Source organism: Podarcis cretensis, assembly GCF_951804945.1.
Source record: "Podarcis cretensis genome assembly, chromosome: 3".
In the NCBI taxonomy this organism is placed as follows: Eukaryota; Metazoa; Chordata; class Lepidosauria; order Squamata; family Lacertidae; genus Podarcis; species Podarcis cretensis.
In genome coordinates this window covers 32,351,712-32,375,077 of record NC_137172.1, presented here as the reverse complement: position 1 = coordinate 32,375,077, position 23,366 = coordinate 32,351,712, and the positions used below count along the sequence as shown (strand labels likewise).

The window sequence follows — 23,366 nt, the reverse complement described above, 5'->3', positions numbered from 1 at the left end:
CATTCAGGTCATCAGGAACCATCTCAAATTGTAAAACCACTAAAATAAATATGTATCCCTTCTGCAGAGTCAGCACAATATAAGATCTGTAAAACAAGACTCCTATGATTAGACATACCTTTTATATTTCAGTGGTTCCACATTGGATTTAGAAGAGTGTGTTCTACCTAATCCAGAAAGAAAAGCAAACACTTGAAAAAAAATTAAGCCATTGAAAATATCAATCTTTGAATGTCATCATTTTCCCAAAAGGAAACGTTTTCTACTGGATTCTTAAAACAATCATTTCAAAACATGTTATTTGGATCCATTTAAATTGGAGTTTAATAACAGCTTTGCAATAAAAACCGGCTTGGTCCATCCTGTATGATGACCTTTGTTAGGAGAGATGGGGGAGTGTGCCCCCAGGTGCTTCCAGGTGACCTGCTCATTGAGCATTGATCTTGATTTGTTTGCAGGGAAATTAGATGGTGTTAGCTATCTAATGAACATTGATTTGGTTTTCAGGGAAGTGTCAACACAAGCACTGTCCGACATTTCCCCATCACCTTTCTTATCGCAAAAAGTCTGGTCAACCATAATTTGCCAGTATGAAACAGAATCCCACCCAAATAGCAATAGCCATCTTGGTTCTTTTGAACTCTTTTGTATATTTCTGGGCATAGGAGTCAACTCCTAGGAGCCAAGGTCCCTTCGGCCCCATCCTAATAATATATATATTTTTCACCAAAGCCAGACTAAATGTCTTTCCCTCTGTAGTGTTGGATGGCAGGTTGAGAGGAGTTCCCTACCAGGACAGACTTTGCTTGTGTGCTCAAGACATCGATTCCATAAAACATATTTTGTTGCATTGTGCAAAATATGAGCAGGCCAGGGCTGAACTGATACTACCCTTGCTGGTACCTTTCCCGGGAAAATCAGAGGCTCACTATGTCAGGTTCCTACTGGAAGACCGGACAAATGCTAGAACGTTAGCAGTGGCAAAGTTTTTATTGGTGGTTGCAAGAACAAACGAGCCCTATATTCTAAACAAAATGCTTGTTTAACCTGGAGGTAGGCTGTATGAATTGTGTATTGATTTGTAATGATTTGTTGGGTCTCTGGACCGTAATAAAGATTGATGCTGATAATATATCTGAGGCATTGCCATTCCAACGGTTTGTGCGTGCCACATCATGTGATTGATTATGCAGTGTGCGACTTACCTCTGCCCGCCCCCCCAATATTTTATTCAACTTGGCATCCTTGTTTCTGGGATCGCTGTCCAGGTTGGGGGTGAGCAGTTCCACTTTGTGGTAGTTCCAGTACTACTTAATAATAATTTATAATAATACTTGGATGGCTATTTCCAGCAGAAGGTGCTAGGGGGATGTTTGGCCCCATGGAGCCTCCAATGTGGGGTGCCACTGAGGTTATTTATAACCCCCGTGCTATTTAACATCTGCATGAAACTGCTAACTGGGGTGATCCACAGCTCTATTTCTCCTTTATAATGGCAAGAGTGGCAGTGGATATGCTATGCCAGTGCCTGGCTCCTGTAATGGATCAGATGAAAGCCAATAAACTGAAACATAATCCAGATAATGAGCAGCTGTTAGTGGGTAGCATCCAACATCCTACATTGGACAGGCAGGATTCACCCTGTCCTGAAGGAGCAAGTGCACAGCTTGGAGGCACTTCTGGGTTTGTTACTTTTTCTTGAGGCACAAGTGGCCTCAGCGGTGCAGTGCGCCTTGCATCCACTTTGGCTGGTGACCCAACTGCAACCCTATCTGGACAGGGGTATCCTAACTTCTGATGTCAACGTTCTTGTAACATCTAGGTTAGAATGGTGCAATGTGCTATGCATTCATTCATTTATTTATGTTATTGAGTTTTATATGAAAAAAGTACTTTGTGTTACATCTAAAAAAAAGAGGGGGGGGAATACAAGCTAAATATCCCATCCTCCCATGCCTTTTACCCAACCTGAAGGCATTGTTCAGATCTAAATAATAATAGTGAAGTTCGTATAGCCACTAAAGTGAGGAGAATCCAAAGGTTGCTGATACCAACATAAAGGAAAATGTTGACACAACCATACATTATGGAATGTGGCAGGTACTACTTTTGAAGATGGTTGAGAAACTGCACCTAGTGCAGAATCCAATAACCAGTTTTCTGACTGGGGCAAGACAATCTGAGCAGATAATGTCAATTCTGGCACAACTACAGTGGCTTCCAATTAATTTCTGGGCTCAATTTGAAGTGCTGCTTTTGACCTATAAAGTTTTATGCAGCTCAGGGCTGCAATACCTGCCTCTTCCTCAGTGGCGTAGCGTGGGGGGTGCAGGGGGGGCCGGCCGCACCGGGCGCAACATCTGGGGGTTAGGGAAATCCACGGGTTAGGAGGCGCAAATCCACGGGTTAGGGGGCGCAAATCCATGGGTTAGGGGGCGCAAATTACTTGCCTTGCCCCGGGTGCTGATAACCCACGCTACGCCACTGCTCTTCCTGCAGAAACGTACCTGGGAATTTCTCCATGTGCCTCTTCCTAGAAAGCTGCAGAAGACTGCAACATAAGAACAGGCCTATTTGTTTTACTCTGCTAAAGGCTTCACAGCCTTACAACCTGTATTTCTCACACATGTGGGATAGGTTTAAATTGTAATCTACAGATTTAATCCTCTATCCATCTCCTACATAAACATGGTGTGATAGCTGAAGAGCTAATGTCACTTGTCACTGGGCCCATCCACATTTCTGCTTGTCCCATGTCTAGAAAGCACAGGTCCAAGAAGTTGTTTTCCTTGCCCTGATCATTTCCCATGCTCTTTGGTGCTAAATTGGAGCAAACATCAATCTGGATAAAACTCAAAGAGCAGTTTGTTCCAATTGAACACTAAAGAGTGGTTTTCCCCATGGGGAAAGCAGTGGGACAAGAGGAAGCATAGCTAAGTCCACTGACTCAACAGTTAGATCTTGGAGAGATGGTATATCTAATATGACTCTGAGTTGCGCATCTGTGCTCATGCAGACTCAAAGACTCAAAATTGTAATCTCAAAGAACTCAGGTTACTCTTACTCAAAATGGTTTTTTCATCGCTGGATGCATTTGACTGTAGTAGCACAGAATTTTCCGATCCTTCATGTTTGCTTTGTCTGTCACTTGGAGATAATTGTTTCAAATCTTCATCTTCCAATGTTTCATTGAAAGGTACTAATGAGGTTTCTGAGAGATAATCATCATCCTCCTCCTGGATGTATTTTCGACAAAGTTCCTTTTCATAAGGAATTCTAAGCTCTATATTTATTTTAAATATTGGCACATATTCTTCCTCTCCTCTCAGTTGCCTTTTCACATCTTCCAGTATCTAAATTCGTATAAGAAAAACAAAAATGGCTTACATTTTTATTAAGTTTTCAATCATTTAAATGCAAATTGAAAATCTGCAAAGTATGAAAAATTATGTGAAAAATATTATTTAAAAAGTATTTAATTATAAAATAGAAATAATATTCAGAAAAATAATATATTAATAAGCAACAAAATTGTATAATCCACAGCATTAATATATTATAAATCTGTTTATTCTTGCTTGAATATGAGGGGTTACTGTTGAGGTAGGTCCAGAGACTACAGTTAGTACAGAACTTGGCAGCTAAATTGCTTGTGGGGTCAAACTACTACTAGGACACAACACTTTGTAGGATTCACACTGGTGGCAGATCTTCTTTCAGGCCAACTTCAAATTATTATTATTATTATTATTATTAATTGAATTTACACAATGCCCTATACCTGGAGGTCTCAGGGCGGTTCACAGAAAATACTTTTTGGGACTAATTTCTAAAGCCCTATATACCGAAAGACCCAGTTACTTGAGAGATCACCTTATCTCTTATATGGTGTGTGGAGTGCCGCAGGGCGCAATCCTCTCCCCAATGCTTTTTAACATCTTTATGCGCCCCCTTGCCCAGATTATCCGGAGCTTTGGGCTGGGCTGTCACCAATATGCTGATGACACTCAGCTCTATCTGCTGATGGATGGCCACACCGACTCGGCCCCGAACACAATGACCAGATGCTTGGAAGCTGTGGCTGGATGGTTTCGTGGGAGCCGATTGAAACTAAATCCTTCGAAGACAGAGGTCCTGTGGCTGGGTCGGGATGGCATGGGGATGAGGGACCAACTCCCTTCTCTTGCAGGGGCCCAATTAGTGCCATTGCCTTCCGTTAAGAGTTTGGGTGTAATCCTTGACGCCTCCCTTTCCATGGAGGCACAAGTTACAGCAACAGCCAAGGCAACATTTTTCCACCTTCGCCGCATTAAGCAGTTGGTCCCTTACCTTTCCCGCCCCGACTTGGCCACAGTGATCCATGCGACGGTCATCTCCAGGCTTGACTACTGTAATTTGCTCTACGCGGGGCTGCCCTTGAAGCTGTCCCAGAAACTCCAGCGGGTGCAGAATGCTGCAGCGAGACTCCTTACGGGGTCCCTGCCATGGGAGCATATTCACCCAGTGCTTTTCAAGCTGCACTGGCTCCCGGTGGAGTACAGGATCAGATTTAAGGTGCTGGTTTTGACCTTTAAAGCCCTTCATGGCTTAGGACCCTCGTACCTACAGGACCGCCTCTCCCGGTATGCCGAATGGAGAGCCTCAAGGTCCATAAATAGCAACACCCTTGTGGTCCCGGGCCCTAAGGAAGTTAGATTGGCTTCAAACAGAGCCAGGGCCTTTTCAACTCTGGCTCCGGTCTGATGGAACGCTCTGCCTCATGAGACCAGGGCTGGGGAGGGCGGGGTATAAATAAATATTATTATTATTGTTATTATTGTTATTATTATTATTATTATCTCTTATATATCCAATAGGTCACTGCATTCTGCAGGAGTTTCTTCCTAAAGTCCCAAAAATATCAGAAGCCTGCTCTACATTAACAACTCGTAACAGAGTTTTCAGTGTGGCATCTGTTTCATTATGACAGGTACCCAATATATGTATTTCCCAGAAACAATGGAAAACATTTTTTATTTTGACATGTTTTTTTCAGCTGGATGAAAGAATCTCTGCTCATTTGCTCATTTGATATTGTTCTTTAACCTAACCAGTTGTTTTCATACTGTTTTATAAAGTTTTCATGATATGTTTGTAAATCACTTTGAGACATGTAAAAGGTGATTCATAACTTAATAACAACAACAAAAATCCATTCTATATTATTATTGTTGTTCTTGTTGTTATTAACATTCTGAAATTAAGCTTCTTAATTTCTTACCACTGTGATTCTATTTCAAAAGTAACCCTTGTGCTTAGAACTTAATGAGATATAACATGGAAAAAAATCTTAATTTTATTATACCTTAAGCATTAAAAAAAACCTAGGAAGAAACTGCCTATAGCTTCCAAATAGTGTGTCATGAGGCATGGAGAGACTATGAGAAACGTGAACCTAAAACTCATTTATTGTTTGCTTTAATTTCTATTGAAATAAGCTATATTAGGATGATTTTATTTTGAAAAGTGGAGCATGAATGAATTAACAATCAAACAAAGTGAGATATAAATGAATAAAAAATCTAGCAGAATGCAATCATGCATTATCTTGTAGCTACATTCAGTCCTTCATAAGGGTTAGATTAAGAGATTTTCATTGAAAACAATTTACCTTGCCTATATCACTAACAGTAATGATTTCTACTTGTGGCTCAGGCTTTTCTGAATGGCGTGATGATGCCTGTGATATCTCAAAATAATTGGCTTGAAACATCTGTTGATGTCTATTCTCAGTATTTGATAAGCTATTTGCTCTCTCAATGGTTTTTTTATATGCCCTGCATATATGGGAAAAAAACCCCTCGATTATTTTTGAACAGATATAGGACAAACTATTTCTACTAAGTAATTGCACACACTTTTATCCTGCCTTTTCCCAAAGAACTCAGGGTAGTAGATACAGAATGATACTGGTAACTGCCTTAAAACATTAAACTACATATTAAATATATCAGAAAGATTATTTAACTATTTGTTAACTATATAATTGGTGTTTATTATAACAGTTATTCGACAACAAGCATTTGCTCCGAGAAATTCTTTTTCATAATCTTTCAAAACAGGCACCTATGCTTAATCATAAAAGAAAATGACAAAGGAATCTTATGAACCATACAATAAAGCAAAACATTTTGGACAAGTGTTTTCATCATAAACAGGCGAAAATACCATATAAGGTCCTCATTTGTCTTCAGTTTTGAAACTGTCATATTATTAGAGCCTTCAAATATCTCCAAAAGAAGGTTTAAAGCATTGTGAACCAATTTTCGAAGCAGTTCTTGAAACATTCGGTCAACAAGCTGAAGAAACCTAGAAAAGTCTTCCATTATGTGCCGCCATCCAGCTATCTCAAAGTGTTTTGGTTTTTTTCTGGCATCATCTGGCAAATGCAGAAAAAGCTTTTCTGCTCCCTTCATTTCAGCTATCTATAACATTTTGGAAAAAATAATTTGGAAAAAATAATTACTATATACTGAATAACCTTTTTATAAGATAAAATATTTGCAATACTTGTTCTAAGCTACTAGTAATTTAGGATTGCTTCCAATGAAAGAATTTTCTCTGGTAATAAAAAACAGTTTTTATCTGGTGAACTTCTGGTCTTCTCATTATGTATAATTGTTAGATTGGTCGCTTCATACAAAAGCTTCTGCATGGCATAAATTAAAACAAAACCAATTAAAACATCAGTTTACAATCAAAATACACAGGGTTCATAATAAAATAAGATGCTGCTTTAAGAACCATTTAGCTCAATCACGAATTTCAAAAACTCACCATGCAAGCTAAAGTATTCATCAACAGAATGAAACGGGAACTAAAATGAACAGATAGTCAAATAATATTAACATGTTTAAAAAGATTAAAAGGTCAGATCTCAGCACCAATTGTAATAAGAAAATCAGCATTCTCCAAGAATGCCGATGATAACTTGAGCACCTTGCCCATTTCCCACTAGCCTTTAATTGTTCAAGTCTTCTGGATTAAGAATGATTTTTTTCAGTACACTTCTATTTCGTTTAAGGAGGCTGAGGCGACTCCCTCCCATAAAGAGGAGTTTAATACCTTACCATTGATACATTTACTCAGTATTATCTACACTGGCTGGCAGCAGTTTTCTATCTAGCGATGCCTGGTATTGACTCTGGGGCCCTTTTAAAAGCACAGCATGTACTTTGCCACTAAACTACAGACTTTCTCCACCTAACAATTCCATTTGCGTGGACAGTCGGAGTCCCCCCAACCCCAGACGACCACCGAGTGGAATGATGACTCAAGACAACGTGCTATGGGATTAAAATTGGCCACAACTTTATTAAGTTTCAGGTGTAGGGAGCCCTTGGCTCAGGCATTGGGCGATTATCCTTCCCAGTCTCCAGCCGGGGATCTGGGAGACATCACGGTTATCCAGAGCGTGTGGGGATTGGGCTGGCTCTGGAGAACATATGTTCAAGCAGAGAGCCTGCTCCCCGTTTCGCTGCCGTTGTAGGGGAGAGCAATGACAACCTCTAGGCATATGGCCAATGCCTCCCCCCTCAAAACCCCTTTAATGGGGAACCCTGGGATCACCGCCGCAAGGGGGGGGGGTCACCGCTTCACGCCTCCCCTTTAGGAAGATAGACTAAAGGATTCCGCCCAAGGCCTGAAACTGTCAAAGTTGTGACGTTTTGCTACGGGAAGGGCAAAACCTCCCAATGCAGGAAAATTCCTTTCTGGCCCTTCAACAGCGACCCTGATGTAGCAGCACCTGCGTACCTGTGGAGAAGTGGTTAACCTGCAAAAGAAGATTTAACTGAGGGAGGGCAGGGTGGGAGAAGCTCTGGAGCCAAGTGACACTTCGCAGGTAAGAATCACCTTCTGTTGTGTGGGCAGGGCGGTCCCTCCCGTTACCTGGCCAATCCCCTGGCAACGCCTCCCCAGGCGGGATTGGGAGAATTGGCTGAGATAGGTGGAGACTTCCAGGTATCCAGCCTGGGGAGGATGAAGCCAGCCCGAACTACCAGGAGCCGCACTGGGATCCGGGGGGTTTCGTGCGACCACGCAAAAGGTGCCCCCATTTGATGTGGGGAGCAGTCATTCACTTAAAAAATGAATAAAATACACATTAAGACTTGAAAAATACAAAGAAACTCCAAAAGCACACCTTTTTTCTTGCTATTAGAGAATAAAATTAAATATATATGAAGTGATATACAGTACAATATTTAAAATATTCAGAATTAAAGTACAAAAAAAGAGGACTTGCCTTTAAGAAAGAGGTCCGGATTACTTTGATTACTTTATCCTTAAAATCTTGTAGCTGAGTGAGTGCCTCTTGACTTTGTTTGTATTGTTCCTCACAAAATTCATCCAAAGTGTATGTGTGGGATATGTCTATCTAAGAAAAAACGGGGGGGGGGATATATATAGAATAACCAAAAATGCTCTAAATCTAATGCAAGATCCTGTGTCCATTGAACCACCTCATTAATCCTTAAGGGCAAAAGCAAGAAATGACATAGCATCAGCACTAAAATGCAAAAAGAGAAAAGTTAAAAATCTGTGAAATTCTGTTCATCTTAATGTTAACACAGCAATCAACTTTGATAGCACTCCTTCTTTTAAACCAGCAGTTCTCTGCTTAACTTCCCACAATAACACACCACAAAACATAGCAGTAAATATACAGAGCACTCCAAGGGAGTGTCGTGGCTGGTTATTCGCATTTGTTGAGGCACTGTTAACAGATGTAATTAAGTGGTGATTAACAAAAGCTGCTGTCTGCAAAATTGGCTTAATATTACATGTCTATGAATACCAAACTATCACTGGGAAGCAGGTAAGCAGGTATGGAGTTGTTTATTGTAAAAAGAAAAAACACATTTAAAACTTTCAATAAATAGATAAATATTATATTTAAAAATAATGTATTAGGAATTACATAGATCACCATGATATTAATCACTTTATCATATATGCAACATACTGTGAAACTGAACTGATGTAATTGATTCAGTTGTTACATGCCAAATCTCAGACTTAATGACCTTGAACCTGAACCAGACCTAAATTAGATCTTTAGTTAAAACTGAACATAAACCAGAACCAAACTAAGACATTTGATTTGATTCTCTTGTTTCTCACACTGATAGTTCATAATGCCCTCATCATTTATCAGATAAAATCTTGAGAAATGGAAACTGTACATTAATGCATTCATTTTATTATATTATATTTTAATTGGTTTCCAGATTTTCACTGGCTTCCACAGTAAATATTTCTGTATAAGTAATTATATTTAAAGTTGTGGAAATATTTTTTCATACACTTTTTTCTATCCATTGAAAATATTTTCTTCTCACCTTTATGAAACTGATAGTTTTATCTTCTGACAATTTGTGCTTCTCGGTGTTACTCACATCCTCACACAATGCTCGAATATAAAGCAAGCATTTTTGTAATATCTCATCAGCCAGAAACAAACGTTTATACAACAGCATTCTGCCAAAAAGAAAACCAGTTCTAAGTATAAAACCCATACAGATTCTCAGTTCACAATAATAAGTGTTAAGTGACATAATAGGGATGCCATAGAAATTCTTCAAATTATGTGTGTGCAGTGGATGAATGGATGTGTGTGTACACACACACACACAACCTTTATTGTGCCCCCCTTTCCCCTCCTATTTGGAATTTATATCTCTGACTGTATATGCCATCCTATGAAGGTAGACCCTGTTCATTTTCTCAATGTTACTTTTAATCCTTTAACTATTTTCCTCCATTTTTTCAATACTTCTTTATGGCTGGGGAATGACACCAGTTAATAAAAAGTTCCTCTATTTAAAATCACATAAAGAAGTTGCTGAGGAACTCCGAAAAATGGCTGCAGTCATTGGCAGCCACGGCCCTACTGGGGATAGGATTCAGAACCATACAGTTTCATCTGACTCTGCTTCAGTGGCCACAGCCACAATCAGATGCATCTGTTTATGATTCACGGACAAGACAAGTCTCCTCCATTATTCCAAGGGCACACTAAGAAAATCCATCTAACTACATCCATCAGGGGTGTAATGTACACTTCTCTGTTCCTATCCCACCACCGTAAACCATAATGGGCCACTACACACTTTGTAAAAATCTGAACTTCTCTTCTGACTTACCTGATATAGTAATAGAAAATGAAAACCACTGCACAGCTTATTTGCTAACTATATTTCAGAAATGATATGTAATAATAATTTATTTCTACTCCGCCCATTTGGCTGGGTTTCCCCAGCCACTTTGGGCAGCTCCCAACAGAATATCAATAAATAAGAAGAAGAAGCGATAAAACATCAAACATTAAAAACTTCCCTAAAAAGGGCTGCCTTAGTTTCACAAACTGTTTACTAATATATTTTGTTCACACTTACTTGCTGTTCTCTATTTTTGATCTCTTAACATTGCTTTTCCAGGTGATAAAGTATTTCCTCTTTCTAGAAAGAAAAAAGTAGAGAAAGAGATCTGGAAGATTGCACAACAAAAAGATAATAGAGCCACATGTTTACTTCAATTTTGTCACAAAAAGGAAATATTTAAATATTTAAAATCAGACCCTAGTCGAAGGTCTCAACTCCAGTAGCAGCAGCATTGTGTAAGCAAAAGAACCCAATCCCCCCCAGGATCTTTCCCAAGGAACTTGCAAATTACACAGTGAGGGAGACAGTAGATACTAGAGAGGAATAGTAGAAACAATGGGAAGAATGAATATGAGCAAATACAGTATTAACATTGGTTACTTACTATGAATGGGCCTTGTAAATTGGCATAGGGAAATGTCCGCATGGAAGATTGTGTTTATTCCCACTGTGCACAGCCTGCCCCCTCCCTGTCACCTTGGCAAACCATGTCTGCCCAGGCCCAAAGATTCCTCTGATGTGAAATGTGCGTAGTCAACACCTTTTATCATGTTAACACTTTGATCCCAGATGAGGTCCTGGCTTGGAAAGGAAGCTTAACCTGTATTTTTCCATTGGTCTGGAATCTTCCCTTCAATACTCCAAATATTGATTCTGACATTCATTCATTTATTGGGAGTCTCCCCTCGCAACATCCTCAGCAACATATAGGAAGAAAGCCACTCCCGACTTAATGAGGGGGTGGGGTTGCGGGTTCTCGCCCACAACCACAGTCTCGCGGGGCCGGCGTCGGCCCCGCGGGACTCAGGATTCCCCCAGGCTCATCAATATTCATCATCCCCAGCGCCGGCCAATTGGACGGCGCTAGGGGCAGGGCTAGTGGGCACACATAAGGTCAGGGCAGCCCTGACTCGCCCCCTTTTCTTTCTCGCAGCCGCTGCAGTTTAGGGTTTAAGTTTAAGTTTAGCTTAGGGGCCGTGGGGGCTTTGGTCCCCACAATAAAATATTTGAGGGGGCTGGGCCCCCACAAAGACAATGGGCATCTCTAGTCAAATGATGTGTGTGCAATGCATCATGTGATCGATTATGCAGGGTGGGGCATACCTAGGCTCCCACAATATTTTATTCAAGTTGGCACCCCTGGTGACACATGAACAGTTGTGCAAGAGTTGGTGGAAGATATTACAAATTACAAAGTGCAAATTACAAAGTGCCTAGGATGGATTAATTGGGTAACAGCAGGAGAAATTGTGCAATGCTTTTTGCACGCACACATCTTGAGACCTTGTGGAAAAGACTGTGTAACCTTGTGCAAGAGATTTGTGCAAACTGAAGAACAACATTCAATTCCTATTCTCCCTTCTCAGGCAAAGATATTGTGTTGCAACAGAAAAAGCCCTTCTGTAAGAAGAATAGCACTTCAGGATTCAGCCTATAATGTACTGAAAATATAATACAATCTCTCTTACCTGAAATTAAAACATATATCGATACTTCGTAATGCATAATAAATTTGTCTTTCACACAACCACTCGATTACTGGTATTATTTCCATTTCTTCTTTTCCACACACTGAAGTAAACTAGAAAAATGAAGCAAAACTACTTTCAGGAGTTCAAAGATTTAACTGCTTCTGCTTATTTTAAACTGTGAAGTTTCTCCCTTCTTACCTCTATAGGGTGCTGGTTAATTATAAAAGAACACATCTATAAACACATTTCTTACTACTATTTATGGTTTTTACATCTACTTAATGAAAAAAATAAGAATGCCACACACAGGAATTCTGTCATTTTGCCTGAAAACCTGACCACTGCTTCTACAATTCAGAAACATTTATTTTTAGATAATCTCACAATTATGTCACTTGACTCAGTTTGGAGATCCAGCCATCAGTACACAAGCAATTGCAATTAGACCCTTTGCTTTGGAAGGCACACTTTGTGTAGAACAGGGGATTGTCAGATTTTAAATTTATGGAATTTACTTTACTGTGGCTCAGGTGAGCCAACATACACCAAGAATTAAGGACAAGGTGCCTCTGAAAACATACTCAGCTCAGGATAAAAGTCTACTCCAGGTTTCCTCCCAAGCTTTCTTTGTGTCAGAAACCTAATTTAGGATAGTGAGAGGATGCCTTTTAGTCATTGCTATTGTTAGAAAACAGGGAATCAGGAATTCCCATTGATGTACAGCAGGATCGCTTCTTGCGCGGGGTTATGTCTGGGGGGGGGGGATTACCCCTTAAATCAGAACAACCTTCTGGAACTGCCTCTGTATGAGCAACCTTACCTTTCGGAGCTGGCACAAGATCTTGCAGAACTGTCAGAGATCTTGGGAGATCTCGCAGTGAGCATTTCTCAGAGCCCAGTAAGAAGGCAGAGAGCTGAAAAGCCATTTTTATGCAGGCTTTTCCCTGTTGCTTACCTTGGATACATATGAAGCTGTAACAGTCCAATATTCTTTACTTTGTTTGGCCATACTTGGAGAGACTACTTGGAGGTCATATGGATCATAGTCTGCTTTAGGGTCATTTCTACTTCTTATGAGACAATATACAAACTCTCCATCATCTTTCTGTAATGCACCTTTCTGCTAACAGAAAATCAGAATGAATTAATGAAGAACTTAACCAGTGTTTCTGAAACTTGGCTCCCCAGTTGTTGTTCGACTGCAACTCCTATCATCCCTGACCACTGGCCCAGCTAGTTAGAGCTTATGGGAATCTAACAGCAGTTAGGACCCAAGTTTGAGAAACACTGAGATTGTAAAGACACATAAGTCTTATTAAAATCAATGTAGCTGGACAATGTGTGAATTCACAATCTTTGGGCCTTGGAAATAAACAGAAAAGCTCTTAAGGATCTTAATAATTATTAATTATGAAGTACCAGCAATTCACAATACAAACATTAAGGTGGATAGTTCTCATTTTGAGTGCTGTTAGTTCAAAACAGACTGTAAGAAACAATAGCCTAGGAAGTATACCTAGTGTTGTGCAAGAACAAAAGTGGTAGCTCTAAACAGGAAATGGATATGGATTTATCTATTCATCTATCTATCTGTCTGTCTGTCTATCTATAATCATTAGTCAAGATTGTAGTCAATACTGCAGAACATTTAAGAAGCAAATGCAGAAGGAAGATTTAAAATATTTAATTATACCACCCAAGTCCTTAAGTTACGGTGCAATAGAAAGCGAAGGACATAATATGTAAAAGTTATCCATCTACCAAATACTAGCTAAAGTTACCTTTCTTCCATGCTGGCCTATCTAATGAAAGCCAGAACCTAAGGCATCACTTCTCTGGGTTTTTTGCTATGATTTTGTGGCACAACCACAATACAGAACCATCAAAATCAAAGACAAATTTTCATTAACTTCAAGAGGTTCCAAACTGAATCCTAAATACATAAATTAAACAAACCGACTTGAACTGAGAAGGTAAATACCGGCAACGTGATCTTCTGAAAATTAGCTAAATTTGCCGGTTTAGCTACAAATCCACATCGTGGTAATGATGTCTCCCACCCAAGTCTATCTCTCAGTCTCAAAATATGAGATACTACATCGTCAATAATGGGTTCTGGAAGAGAAAAGAATGTAGTGAGTATTATTTTGTGTATAAACATCATAAATGTTCCAAACAACCCTGTAATTTTGGTTAAAGAAGTAATAACATCATCATCATCATCATCATAATTTATTATTTATACCCCGCCCATCTAGCTAGGTTTCCCCAGCTACTCTGGGCAGTTTCCAACAAAAGAATAAAAAGACAAAGATTAAGTCTTTGTATGTGTAAAGATCCACATGCCATTCTAAAATTATGACATTATAAAGTGATAGAACTATGACTACGTATTAAGCTCTGTCAGTCTGTGTAAGTTATTTACAGTATGCACACAAAGGATTCATCTAACTCAGGGATAGTCAACCTTTTTTACCTACCGCCCACTAATGCATCTTTCTTGATGGTAAAATTTCCTTACCTCCCACCAGTGCTTGATGGAAGGAGGATTCAGCTTGTGCCGTAGAACCCCCTACCGCCCACCTGGAATCCTGAAACACCCACTAGTGGGGGTAGGGACCAGGTTGACAACCCCTGATCTAACTAAATCACACTGTAGACCTACTGAAATCAATGTGTATGACTAATTTAAGTCCATTAAGAGGTGTGTCTTGTTTGCCATGGGGTGCCATGGGGTGCTTCTATTATATAAACAGTAATTTCTGGTTTGAGGCAAGTCGCTTCTGCAAAACAGACATTCCCAGTTTGAAACATGCTAGTTCTTTTTAATGTGGATGGTGGCTTAAATCAAAGCAGAAATCATATTTGAAGACAGGTGAACTGACCCTAATTTACATTCAATTAGCTTGAAAATTATCTGAGTTCTTCTGGGGTGGAAACAGAAGAACCCAGATTTTTTTGAACCACTCCAGGGCTCAGAAAAGTAATTATTCCTTCCTTGACATCTTTCCTCAGACTCAAATCTTCTTGCCAACCCTCTCAAAATCCCATGCATTTCTTCCCTGCCAAACAGTGGTGGAAGCAGGAATTCCCTTCCCCTGGAGATTCAGATGACCAAAATGCTGATGAGACGTCTTCTTTGGTGAATTTTTTCCTCTCTCTTCCAAGCTTTTGAAGGTTTTGTTTAGAGGCCTTACAAAATTGTTCTGAGTTTAGGATTATTCTGCACTGCAGCATTAACTGTTTTATTACACTTTCAATTATGATGATTTTAGATGTGTTTTATTCATTCTAATGTGGGTCACTATGAGAGATGAAAAGTGCATGTGTCACATTTAGATGCCTTTTCAATGGATTATATTATGCATAAATTACTTTGCTTAAATGCTTTATTCTGTCTGGTGTAATTTTTTTTTCATTGGCTACATCACAGACAAAAATCATCCATGGATAAAACAAATGCAGAAGTACCGACTTCAAGAGTGCATGTGGCAGAAGCATTTGGCTTTCAATATACACACCAGTTTTATCGTAACAGGGAGGTTTTTTCTCTCTGATAGTTTTGTGATCGTAACCAGCTTGAAATTTCATGCATGTTCTTTTATGGCAACTTAAACGGGTAGAAACAGGAAGAATTTCAGACTTTTCATTTTCACCTGGAACAGATAACCAATATAATTAATTACATAACCACTGTATTAATTAGAAGCCCAGGATATATGATTATTGCCTGTTTCCACTTAATATTCTTTGTTCTCTATAATATTCTCTATTGCTCATGAGTGAATGGCATCCATCTCTGTCAAGAGAAAATAACTTGGTAACTGCAGTAAAAGGAGCTGAATTTAGTCCTTCCTTCCCCAAATTTAGTCCTTCCTTCCCCAAATGTGTCTCAAATTACATCTCAGTTGCAGTTTGTGTGTGCATGCATGTGTGTGTATACATAACATGTCACACAATAACACACATTTTCAAGTGAAAAATCTGATTTTCCTTATATAATCTCTGCACACTTGCATGATGTGCATAAGAAATTGGGGAGAGAAGGGGGAAATTGCAATTCTTAACCATTTCAGAATTTTTTTACTAGCTTAGCTATTTAATAACAGTCTCAGTCTCTCCATTGTACCTTTACCTTCAATGGAAACATCAGTTGATACATCACTAGTACAGCTGGATTCTTCCTGAAGAGGAACTAAAGAATGTCTCTCATCATTCATATCTCCCAGTTCAGAGTATTCCATGCTCTGGTGCTGATCCCATTCAGTCAATTCAGTACATTGACCAACAACTGGTTTTATCTTTTCCTTATGTATTTTTGAGAAACTAAAAACACAAAAAGAAAAATCTGAAAACTATTCTACATGATACTTTTAGCATATGGAAACAACTTTTACATGCCCCAGAATATGCAGTGCTTGTGTGGAAACAGTGTATTAAAACATCACATTAATTAAGGAGCTGTTTTTAAATAAAATGAATTTTCAGCTGAAACATTGGCCTGTTTCTCATGTCTCTTTGCAAATGAACGACATCCTGGTACACTAAGTGAGAATCGCAGCTACTTCATTCCTCACCTCCTCCTGCTGCTGTACTACCTAGAGTTGACTTAGCATTACAGTCAAACTTAAACTTGTGGTTTGGTTCCCACAAACAAATCACAAGTGGGAAGTTAAGAATAAATCTTGGTTACAGCTCTTGGGTTCGTTCGGAGAGAGACAAACCACAAGTCTGGATAACCACTCAGGCAAACCATGGCTTATGTTCCAGCAGTGCAGCAGCAGTGGAGGGGTGAAGCAATTTATTATGATGAACTATGAAGAAACTGAATGCTGCCAAACTCATGTTTTCTCATAACGCTTATGTGGGAAACAAGGAGACACTTACAGGGGAAACTGATTGGCAGAAAGTGTGCTTAATCTCCCCCCTCCCTTCTAATCTCCCTTGCCAATGTCTCTTCCCCATCCATTTTTAATTATTTTTCTTCCAGCCACACTCCAAAACCATCTCAGCTGAGGTGGGGGGTGGGGGATAGCTGGATGGAGAAGCATTTTGAGGGAATAGCAAGCCCAGGAAGCAGTTCAGCCTCCAATCCTCTCAGCCATTTTCTCTTGTAAGTAATGCCATCATCCTCACATTCCTGTTACCACGAGAAAGACTCTCCTCCTGCAAGAGAGGGGAGTGGTTGCGGTCGGGATCCGGACTACGCCCACGGGCAGGCACCCAACCAGGTGCCTGTGAGGGGGTGTGTTTAGCAGCCTAAATTGCTGCGGCGCCATCTTCCCAGCCTCACTCTTCGTCGTCCCGTTGCAAGTCAACCCGAGCTGAGAGTCTGAAAGACTCCTGAATCCAGGTAATGGTATTTGATATAAATCTAAGAGACTAAGAGGCACGACAATGTGATGGATGGCCAGCTTACTACTAAACTCCTTCTGTGTAGATCAGCTCCCTGCTTGTGCTTTACAGAGACACACTATCAAATAAAAAAAGAGGAGGAACAGTTAAAAAGAGGAAAAGAACAACAAGCTAAATCCTAAGCAGAAAATAGACAATAGAAAGTTTACGTACACATATGCAAAACCCATTTTGCCTTCTTCTGCTTTGACTTTGTGTTTTTTTGAGCCCTCTGCTCTGTAAACAGCTGTGCGAAGCTCAGATGGAATCGCAGATGAAACCTGGAAGGAGTAAATGTTACAAATTGGTATAAAGAGGTATGGCAGATTGCATTATTAGAAAAACTGATGAATAGATTGAGACTTGCATAATGTTGCCATCTCTTGAAGAGCAAAAAAGAGGACAGCCTGAGCTGCTGCCAGCCTGAGCCAGGAAAAGAGGTGTGCAGGTGCACAGAACTGCCATGCCCGTACACCTCTTTCCCCAGCTCAGGCTGGCAGCGGCCACAGCAAGCAGAGCCACCTGAGGCAATAAATAAATGTAACACCGTCCCCCTAAAACCCAGACATTTTCATTGAAATGTAAAAATCCCCCCAGATGGGCATGTTCGCCCCCCCCCCCGGGACATGTTGGGGATTTCCCGGATGTATGGCAACCCTAGACTTGCACAAGGACAAATTTAAAAAGACAATTTTACTGCAACTTGGGTAAACTGTATAGATTTTATGAGTACAACCGAATATGGCAATCTGCTGGCACCAGCTCTTTGTACTGTATGTTTGACATAACTTTCCTACCCTCCCACCACCTTCTTTGGTGAACTAGTCTCCCCTATGGGAAAAGGGGAATTTTATTTTATTTTTATTTTATATAATCTATTTTTCATAACATCTGTTATATCACTAGGTGGTGCTGTATCCATATGAATATTTTGAATAAAAGTTCAATTATTTATATCACTTCAATCCATCTCAAAGCAGTATATATTTTAAGATTTTGCACTATTATCTTGGGTGTGTTTCAATTTTTATATGTATCATGTTTTAATAGATATTGTTTGTCTTTTGCTTAGTTTGTCGCAATCTTTTATGATCTTGTATATTTTATTGACATAACATCAAATCAGTTATTGTGTGGTTACTATTATGGAAATTTAAGTTGCTGTTTTATAGCTCTTATTTTGGAAAAGTGATGCTTGTTGTTAAACATTTAATAAAAAATATTTTTAAAAAGAAGAAGGAATCCCAGCTGGAAACAACTGGATAAGAAAAACCAGTGACAACATTACTGTGTCAGAACTGGAATGAAATGCAGTGTAGCCAACATTAAGCACAAGGGCGCCAACTTGGATCCTTGACTGCGGATGCACAATGTGCTGCACTGCATGCCATAACTTTGCGACGCAGCAGCATGCGTGTGTGCCGTAAAAAAAGCTGGGCCTGGGCCGGCACTTTCTCAGGGCCCAGTTTTTTTCACAGCACAAAATATTGTGGGTGCTGTAGCCCCTATAGATGGCGCCACTGATTATGCACCTTAGCATTATAGTCAACCAGTCACTACAGTTATGCCACCTGCACTAGGATACTCATTCTCATTCAAGAGCACATTTTTTAAAAAAAGAAACTACATCCCTGCTCAAGAATAAGATAGTACAAAGGGAAAGCACACATCTTTATATCAGTGCTGAAATCAAGTCTCTCAGACATACTGCACAGATAATTTTTTGAGGACAGGGAAGAACATAGGAATACTATGCTCACCCCAAAACTTACTGTATTTACTCAAATGTAATGTACACCTATTTTGGCCAAATTACGTCATGAAAATTAGGGTGTGCATTAGATTTGATGGCATATTTACATTCGCTAGCAAATACCTTTGCAGATGACACCAAACTGGGAGGGGTGGCTAACACCCCAGAGGACAGGATCACACTTCAAAACGACCTTGACAGATTAGAGAACTGGGCCAAAACAAACAAGATGAATTTTAACAGGGAGAAATGTAAAGTATTGCACTTGGGCAAAAAAAATGAGAGGCACAAATACAAGATGGGTGACACCTGGCTTGAGAGCAGTACATGTGAAAAGGATCTAGGAGTCTTGGTTGACCACAAACTTGACATGAGCCAACAGTGTGACGCGGCAGCTAAAAAAGCCAATGCAATTCTGGGCTGCATCAATAGGAGTATAGCATCTAGATCAAGGGAAGTAATAGTGCCACTGTATTCTGCTCTGGTCAGTCCTCACCTGGAGTACTGTGTCCAGTTCTGACCACCACAGTTCAAGGAGGACACTGACAAACTGGAACGTGTCCAGAGGAGGGCAACCAAAATGGTCAAAGGCCTGGAAACGATGCCTTATGAGGAACGGCTAAGGGAGCTGGGCATGTTTAGCCTGGAGAAGAGGAGGTTAAGGGGTGATATGATAGCCATGTTCAAATATATAAAAGGATGTCACATAGAGGAGGGAGAAAGGTTGTTTTCTGATGCTCCAGAGAAGTGGACACGGAGCAATGGATCCAAACTACAAGAAAGAAGATTCCACCTAAACATTAGGAAGAACTTCCTGACAGTAAGAGCTGTTCGACAGTGGAATTTGCTGCCAAGGAGTGTGGTGGAGTCTCCTTCTTTGGAGGTCTTTAAGCAGAGGCTTGACAACCATATGTCAGGAGTGCTCTGATGGTGTTTCCTGCTTGGCAAGGGGTTGGACTCGATGGCCCTTGTGGTCTCTTCCAACTCTATGATTCTATGATTCTATGACCTTTTCGGTTTCAAGGTTTTGAAATTTGAGGTGCACAGTAGATTCGATGGTGCATTAGATTCGCGTAAATACGGTATAACAGCAAGTGAAGCAGAGCCAAACAAAATGTTTTCATATTAAAGGTACATCAAAACAAGAGTTTTGATGAAACAGAGAGATTCTGATAGTTTTCAGCTGGAAGAATATTCCAGAACCATAGTACCTCCACAGAAACATCTGACTCTCATGCTTACGATCTGAATACTGTATCATGAAAAGGCAATGAGACAAAGGCCTCAGAGTTTGATCTTAGGTCCTGAATGTTAAAGGTAAAGGTAAAGGTACCCCTGCCCGTACGGGCCAGTCTTGCCAGACTCTGGGGTTGGTGCGCCCATCTCACTCAAGAGGCCGGGGGCCAGCGCTGTCCGGAGACACTTCCGGGTCACGTGGCCAGCGTGACATCGCTGCTCTGGCGAGCCAGAGCCGCACACGGAAACGCCGTTTACCTTCCCGCTGGTAAGCGGTCCCTATTTATCTACTTGCACCCGGAGGTGCTTTCGAACTGCTAGGTTGGCAGGCGCTGGGACCGAGCAGCGGGAGCGCACCCCGCCGCAGGGATTCGAACCGCCGACCTTTCGATCGGCAAGCCCTAGGCGCTGAGGCTTTAACCCACAGCGCCACCTGCGTTCCCATCCTGAATGTTACCTGCTCCTTAACTACTTATGGCTATATGGGAAAAGCTAGAACCAGCACTATGAATTGTGTTGGAAAACAAAGAAAGCTAGTGAATCCTCTATCAGATTGGAGTTATAGTGTATGAGCACCAGACAAAAGTCAGTCTGCCATATTTTAGACCAATTGAATCTTGCAGTCCATATAGAAGACCATTGCAGCTCATCTTCTCCAGGAAAGACTAGAGCTGGAATATGAATAGAACAATTCATTACAAGTCATTATATACCATTCCACTAGATGGTCCACTCACACAAATCCATTTCAGCTTGTGCAGGGTAAACTCCAGTTTATGTCTCATCAGTTACTGTAACATTAAAACACCTTAATTTTAAATGCATTGCTACTGCTTGTTTCCAGATAAGCCACTAAAAGAACATACTATAAAACACTAGAAATTAACAAGCAACTGCTACTCAGTGTACAAATTAAAAAATGATAGAATCTCACTGCCAGCGGTCTTACATCTTCCATAGAAGCTTGTTTGGGCTTAATAAACTTTCCTTCAACCATATGTGGTACTTTAGTATTCTCTGGTGTAAGCTGGAGACGAGATACCAGTGATTTTTGACGTCCTCTTTTCTTTTTATCCATCTTGGATTGGTATCTTTGGTCCTATTGCCAAGAGAGTTATCAGATTATTTTTGAAATGTGGCAACCTGTTTTCAATGATATTTTTCTTTATTGCCAGAAGAAATTATACTTCACATTTATAGTGGCAACTTAAAAAAACAACCCCTGAGGTTTTGCTTGTCATAATTTTTATTAAAATATGTATCTTAGATAAGAATAACAATGACCAAGGGTGCCAGCTTGAATAAAATATGGGGGGGGGATGTCCTGCATAATCAATCATAAAATGCTGTGCATGCATACCCACAATTTATTGGGGGGTGGGTGTCAGTTAGTTAAGTACTTTTATTTATTTACTTGAGTTGGGGGCACCTCCCCACCCCAACCCCTGGCTACACCCACAGCAATGCCTACCAACTTGTGGGGGGGGGGTCCAAAGGAACCTTGGCCCCTAGGAGTTGGCACTTATGTTCTTACAAGTCATTTATGCTGGGAATTTACACAGCTGTGAAACTATGAGATACCTTAAAACAAAAATATTTTTTAAATGGCCATAACTGAAAACTTACACTGAGCTTGCAGAGTATCTGTGACAGACGATAAAAGCTATTGTTTTGACTCAGGCTATTTACATCTCAGCCTGCCTTTAAAAGGCTAGTGCTCCATACACCTCTAACCTATTTGACCTATCTCTATACAATACCTGTACAAAATTATGGGGGAGGGGGGGAGGTGGCTTCAACCCTGGTGCAAGCGAACCTACATGCGAATCTATTTAAAAATACATAAAACATCCTAAGCTTTACAACACTTGGTTTTCTCATCAAGTCACATTAGGCAGGCAACCTCTGTCCTGTTGGGCTTCCCATTTGTTTTTGGATTTAAAAGACCTGCAAAACAGGCAGAAATTCAAAAAAGTAGAATCTGTTTTAAAATACCTCCATCTCCCTGCTGTTTTAAAAAGCTCTCCCTTACAGCTTTTAACCTTGGCTTTTGAACTGCAGAAGCAAATGTTGGTACTATATGTTTCAGCACTTTCCGAGGCTACAGAAGACCAAAGGCCTCCAAAAAGGTCATAGGCCTGGAAAAATAGGCATAAAAATGAAGCAGCAGGAAGGAAGGAATATAGAGGTCTATGGAGCCAGGAGAGAGTGAAAACCTGGCGGGGATAAAGGAAGGGAGCGGGAAGAAGGAACCAGGAACAAACAGGGGAAAAGGAAAAACTAAGGAAAAAAATCCCTTCCAAGATGGTGTTGGGTTTTTTGCTGTGCCCAGAGAAGCAGGGCAATAGCCTTGCTTCTGCGGCGAAGGCAGGAAGTAGATCTGGAGTTAGGGGGCTGTCCTGCCCCCTGATAAATTCTTCAAAAAATTAACTTTATCAAGGATCACATGCCTCCCTCAAAGGAGAAGGGAGGGGGAGAAGCCTGTAAATATTTTCCTTAATGCTTCGCCCTTCTCTCACCCAACATAACCTGAGGAAAGTCTCCCAGTCCCTCTCCTCTCACTGACCTACGAAGGATGGTGATGAGAGAAGGAAGGGGTCGTGTGTTTCTCCAGTAGGGAAACAATAGATGCTCTTCGCGGCTGCTCCTTCCTTAGGAATGGCTGCGTTAATATTGAGTCTCTTTCTAGTGACCAGGCCAGTGGGCAGAAGGGGTCACCCCTGCTCTGGGAGGGACCAGCTGGCAAAACCCGCCCAACCGAGGATGAAGGAAGTGACCGTTATTCCAACGGTAGAAATAGGCCCCGCCCCCTTCTCCATATGTGATTGGCCGCCCTACAAGGGCGTGAGTGGAATCCACTGTGGCTCCTAGACATCAGTTCCAAGAGCCAGGGAAGGAGGGGCGAGTGAAGATCAACATCAGGAACAAAGGGGGAATAAAGATCGATATTGGGATCTGCTGCCCCTATGCATCTCACCACCTGAGGCAGCTGCCTCACCTTGCCTCATGGGCGGACCAGCCCTGGTAACCTGTGACTGGCAGACCAGACTGAAAACAAGTGTTGGAACAGGGACTTAGGTCTTTGAATCT

The 23,366-nt window shown here is 40.7% G+C and overlaps 1 protein-coding gene across 11 annotated transcripts in view; it reads right to left on the bottom strand.

The window, feature by feature from the left end:
- The window catches only part of DNAH14 (dynein axonemal heavy chain 14), a 133,012-nt gene extending 109,963 nt beyond the window's left edge, over positions 1-23,049 (bottom strand). For 8 of the 11 annotated variants that reach the window (XR_013836858.1, XR_013836859.1, XM_079969140.1 and 5 more), the window contains exons 1-15: positions 22,843-23,025; positions 21,211-21,375; positions 17,462-17,568; positions 16,023-16,219; positions 15,415-15,549; positions 13,875-14,008; positions 12,849-13,013; positions 11,891-12,003; positions 10,437-10,499; positions 9,381-9,519; positions 8,281-8,416; positions 6,208-6,460; positions 5,651-5,816; positions 3,065-3,353; positions 119-167 (exon numbers count right to left, since the gene is read on the bottom strand). Coding sequence is in view for 9 of the 11 variants with exons in the window: in XM_079969140.1 (XP_079825266.1) it covers positions 119-167; positions 3,065-3,353; positions 5,651-5,816; positions 6,208-6,460; positions 8,281-8,416; positions 9,381-9,519; positions 10,437-10,499; positions 11,891-12,003; positions 12,849-13,013; positions 13,875-14,008; positions 15,415-15,549; positions 16,023-16,219; positions 17,462-17,568; positions 21,211-21,354 (2,090 nt within the window). In the remaining 2 variants the exon portion in view is untranslated. Of the gene's footprint in view, positions 1-118; positions 168-3,064; positions 3,354-5,650; positions 5,817-6,207; positions 6,461-8,280; positions 8,417-9,380; positions 9,520-10,436; positions 10,500-11,890; positions 12,004-12,848; positions 13,014-13,874; positions 14,009-15,414; positions 15,550-16,022; positions 16,220-17,461; positions 17,569-21,210; positions 21,376-22,318; positions 22,341-22,842 lie in introns of those variants that run through there. The other 3 variants (XM_079969138.1, XM_079969141.1, XM_079969139.1) reach the window with 3 other exon arrangements.
- Between the last annotated feature and the right edge of the window lie 317 nt (positions 23,050-23,366).